The 5,071-nt window shown below is 36.7% G+C and overlaps 1 protein-coding gene across 1 annotated transcript; it reads left to right on the forward strand.

Moving 5' to 3' along the window:
- Positions 1–3,603: 3,603 nt before the first annotated feature.
- On the forward strand, positions 3,604–4,525 carry LOC149182064 (uncharacterized). Its single transcript, XM_089418469.1, has one exon. The coding sequence runs from the start codon at positions 3,673–3,675 to the stop codon at positions 4,363–4,365; it is 693 nt and encodes a 230-aa protein (XP_089274595.1). The 5' UTR covers positions 3,604–3,672; the 3' UTR covers positions 4,366–4,525.
- The last annotated feature ends 546 nt before the right edge of the window (positions 4,526–5,071 follow it).

The following is a 5,071-nucleotide window of genomic DNA, read 5'->3' on the forward strand; positions in this document are numbered from 1 at the left end:
TTATCATACATCAACTTAGTTTGTGGTTTGGTGGGATTTTAAAATTGGATAACGATTTTTAGTATTAAAATGTCAAATGATTATAAATTCAAATTTTGTTATTGTGAGAAGGATTGTCTCTTTGTACAATCTCACATTCTCAACCATGGTCAACAATGGTTCAATGTCGCATAATGACAAAGATTATCTCAATAGCAAAATCAACCATGGTCAACCATTGTCTCATGTTGCATTGTCATCAAACTTGTCCCAAAGGTAGTCAAACATTGTCAACCATAGCCCAAAAAATCTTATGTAGTCCAACATTTACAGTGGTGAACTCTAGTCAAACATGTTTATTTAAGGGTTATAATATTTATGTCTTGGGTTTATAATATTTATCCCAAGGGTTTATTATTATTCGCTTGGGTTTATAATCCCTTGGGTTTTTGGTTTTGATCTCTTGGGTTTATCATTTCTTTGGGTTTAGAATATTTTTCCAAAAGTTTATATAGCTTAGTTTTATAATATTAATTCCTTGAGCTTACAAACCATATGGGTTGTAGAATTAATCACTTGGGTTAATAATATTTATTAATAATAATAATAGTAATATCTTTACCAAATATTTTGTAACTAAAGGGATCGATATTGTAAACGAAGGGGGTTCTTATTAACCCCTTGGTATTATAAAACCAACATTTGTTATTCTGTGAAGGATTATGTGAATATTTAAGGGTTTACATGTTCATTTAAGAGTTTATAATACTTATCTTGGGGTTTATATAACTTGGGTTTATAATAATTGTCCCTTAGGTTTATTATTATTAGCTTGGGTTTATAATGTTATAAACCCCTTGTCCCTTAGGTTTATAATTCTAGACATTCACAAACCCTTTGAGTTTATATTTCCCTTCATATTATTATAATTTGTTGGGTTTTTAGTGTTAAAACCCCAAGGAATTATAAACTCAAGTGATCTGATAATGAGATCTAAGACAATTAATAAGGTTTTACAAACTCATGTGCATGGATTTGTCTATATTACTTATGCAATGGATCAATCAGATTGCGAGTAAATATAAGCAGTTAAGCAGTGAAGGAAAAAAAACATAACAGACAATACACATAACACAACGAAATTAATATGGAGTTCACCCAACTCTTGGGCTACGTCTCCTGGTCCTGCCTCAGTGGTGGCCGTTCTATTATGTCTTCCAGCGCAGAGTTTACAACTGTGTGAGCTCAACTTGAGTCTAAACACACAAATAAGAACAACAAGAGCTTCAGCTTGAACCCCTCAAGCCTCCTGAGTACACAGACTCTCTCACTCTCGGTTTCTATCGTTGTTCTACCTCAGCACTCCCTCTCTATCTCTGTCCCTGTCATCCCGTGGCTTTAAAGCCATTCGGGGCTGCCTGTTCGCCTTCACCTTCTCGCCCTCTATGTCCACTTGAATCCCCCTGCTAAGCGTTAGCAAGCATGGCATAACGCCTTTCGGGGAGGTGGCCACCTGTTTCTTAACAGATGAGTGCCTCAGGTTGTTGACATCCCTGTAATAGCCACTGACTATCAACACAGAGAAATGCCTTTCAAAATTATGAAAATCCACCAAAACATTGTTCCACCAGACTTCAAACTTTCATAACTACGCCCTATTCTCCTATCGGGTCCGCCCATTGGTCGTTGTCGCTTATCGCAATGGCTCTGTCTCTTTGTATTTCGTTTAATAACGAAAATACATTAAAACACTATAAAATCCCGCATATTGGACTTAAAAAAAATATACGCTATCACCTATTTTTCCATCGAGTCCGGAAATTGCGAGCTATGCTTGTATCGGCCCCGTTTCGTTAGGCTGCTCCGATGCAACGTTGCGATGCGATTAATTGCAATCGCACATCGCACATACCCCCATGCTGTTTGGTAAGCGGTCCACTGTTGTTTACCGATGCGACATGGTGATGCAACATGGGCCGTCAATCTGCGCGCTTGATCAACGATCCTTGTTGACTCTCCTGATCACCATTGCAATACATATATGTCATGCACCGATATCCTCTGTCCGTCCTTGCCAATTGCGATTCGCTGATCGGATCTGGACCGTTGATCGGCCAGATCCGACAGCTCTGGTTCAACGCTGCTTTAAACTGTCGATACGCCTATTTCCACTGTTTTCTCAGTCTATTTGCTTCCCAATAGTGTTTTCCGCCATTCCAAGGGTTGTTTTTGTGCGGTCGGTTTTACCTTTCAAATGATTTTAAGAAGATTTCAAGACTTAAAGAGTGTTCTTAGATCCTTTTGGATCATCAAGAGAATAATGTTAAACCCTACTTTAAAACCCTATATCAATAACATTGATAAAATTATTATGTTTTTAGTACTACATTAATATACCTCATCATTGTTGTTGTCATGTGTAAACATTACTATACATGAATATCTTTTCATTAATATATATTTGTGTGCATAATAGTGATGTATATGTACTTAAGTACATTAATATATATTGATATACATTGTTAAATTCATATAAATGTATAAATTCATATAGAATATATAAATAATATTATATATTGATATGTATAGAATATATAAATAATATTATATGTTGATATGTATTTGCAAATATAGTTGATATAAATTTATCAGCGTTTATCAAACATACTTATTAATATATTTGTGCTAATATATTTCTAATTAAATACAAATTAATATTCATATTAAAATAAACCATAAATATATCATTTTCACATTACATTTAATAAAATATGGATAAAATATGAATCCCGTTATTATAAATTTCAAATACAAAAGGGCGATGCTCAATTTTGTTTATTTTTATTATAATAACTTATTTTTACGTTTAATTGGTAACTTTTTACTTAAAAAAAACATAGGAATTTCTATTTGACGATATAATTTCTATTTCAACGGTTGTACCGTAGTTGAATATTTTATCATCACAAAATTTTGCACCGATAAATAGCCGTCAACAGTGACCCGAAACTCGGGCATGAATCCCATTTTTGCGTAAATCAAAGGCGTAAGACCCCGACAACTCCGCAAGCGCAATCGAAGCGCAGCGCGCAGTTGAGTGTAATTCCTGCCTCTGAATAAAAAAGGATTAATATCTCCGTCGACTCAAATCATTTGCCGCCGCCGACAAGCCTTCCCATGTGATGAGTAGTAGTACCAAAATGAGACACAAGTCGTGGCGCTGATTGCGCATTAATAGACATTGCAATGTTGGATCGACTTGAGCTTCACGACTCAAAAATTCCAGCGACTCCGCAAAGTAAGATCAACCCGGCCTTCACGACTCAAACATTCCGTGATTGCAGTCTCCACGTTCACACACTCACTTCACGCACCTCGGTCCTCCACCAATCCATCTTCACGGGAGTTGGCGCAAAAGATGATTTGATGTTCGGCGTGCTGCCATGTGAACAGCCATAGACAATGAACACGAGAACCGAATATGTCGGCGACAAGAAAAATGAACTCAAACCAACTTTAGCAGTTAGAGCAGACCCACAAGCATGTGGGGGCGCGCAGGGCAAAGAATCTGACAAACAATTCATGCCATCAGCTAATAATTTATGGTGTATAAATATGAAACCTTACTTCTTGCCATTTCATGAGCGCCCACTCTAGTTCTGCCCAAGTTCAATATCGAAGATATAATCCTTAATGGCGCCCAGAATGAGTAAAGTGTTGTGCATATATGTGATTTCTTTGAGTCTGCTTCTCACTAACATTGAAGCGCGAGAGAGCAGATTCTTTAACAAAGAGCCTGCTTATGACAACCCCAATGGCGGATCAAATACCGCCGGGTATAGAGAGGGGTATGTCACCAGCAGCGATCACGGTGTGGACGACGCCTTCGAAGCCGGCTCGGGCAATGGCTACCGCACCTACCGAGGTGAGGGAAACGGTAACGGATATGTATATGGCAACAGTGACACTTCCCGCGCCGGTTATGGTAGCGGTGCCGGCTACGAAGAAGCCGGGAGCGGGTACCCGCGTTCCGGTTCGGGTAGAGGTAGCGAGTACTATTCAGGAAATGGGGTTGTCAACGACGATAGCGGATACGGTGGAGGCTCTGGCGACGACAGTGGCTATCGCCAGTCGCCTGGCAACGCTTATACGATGTACCCTCCTGGCTCTAATGGTGGCTATGGAGAAGGTGGTAAATACGGCTCGGGCTACGGTGGCCGTTCAGAGAAGAGCGGTGCCTATGGTTCAAGTTACAGTGGTGGCAGCCACGTCACCGGCTCTGGTAATGGAAAAGGCTACGAAGCTGCCTCTGGGTATGGCTCTGGATCTGGCAATGGCAAAGGAGAATATGATGCCAACAATGGTTACGATAAGGAAACTCCTTAACTTTATATATTTGTGTTTGAAGCGTGTGCCAGTGGAGTTTGTAATAAAGCCGTGTCTCTTTGTGAATTATACTTATTGACAAATTATAGCGAGTGGAGTTTCCGCGATATTGTTTACAGCCACTTTCATCTACAAGGAAATTTTGTTGTCATTTTCTTAAATAATGTTCTCATTCTGTTGTGATTTATTATAATTCCTCTTAGGAACGGTTCAGTTTATAACATTTAAATGGTTACACCTAAAAATAGTACATATTTTAATAACCGATAAATGTAATGTTACAATATATAAGTTAAATATATATTATTTCTTATATATTTTTAAGAAATAAGAAATAAGATTTTTAATTGTAGCGATTTATTTGGTTATGGAGATATTTAATTAGTTAACAAATTTTGTTGTAATGTTATAGTTTATTAAAAACTATGTCTAAAAAACCATAATTCATTTAATATAGTTTTTTATTTAAAAAGTTTAATTAAAAGAGAAAACAAAGTATTTTGGAAATAAATTTCAACTTTTAATTTGTGTATACAGCTAAAAATATTTTATAATATTTTATGGAGTTAAATCCTTACAATCTTCCTAATGATTATTGATAATTAAATTTAATTATGAAATTGTTATTTCAAAATAAACATGCTTATTGGTATAGAAATATATCATTAAAATGTATTGTAAGATGGATGGACATTTAACTTTAAAT

The sequence above is a fragment of the Pinus tabuliformis genome, chromosome 3_2 (genome assembly GCF_031772625.1).
Source record: "Pinus tabuliformis cultivar Carrire ecotype Pingquan chromosome 3_2, CPIR1, whole genome shotgun sequence".
NCBI lineage: Eukaryota > Viridiplantae > Streptophyta > Pinopsida > Pinales > Pinaceae > Pinus > Pinus tabuliformis.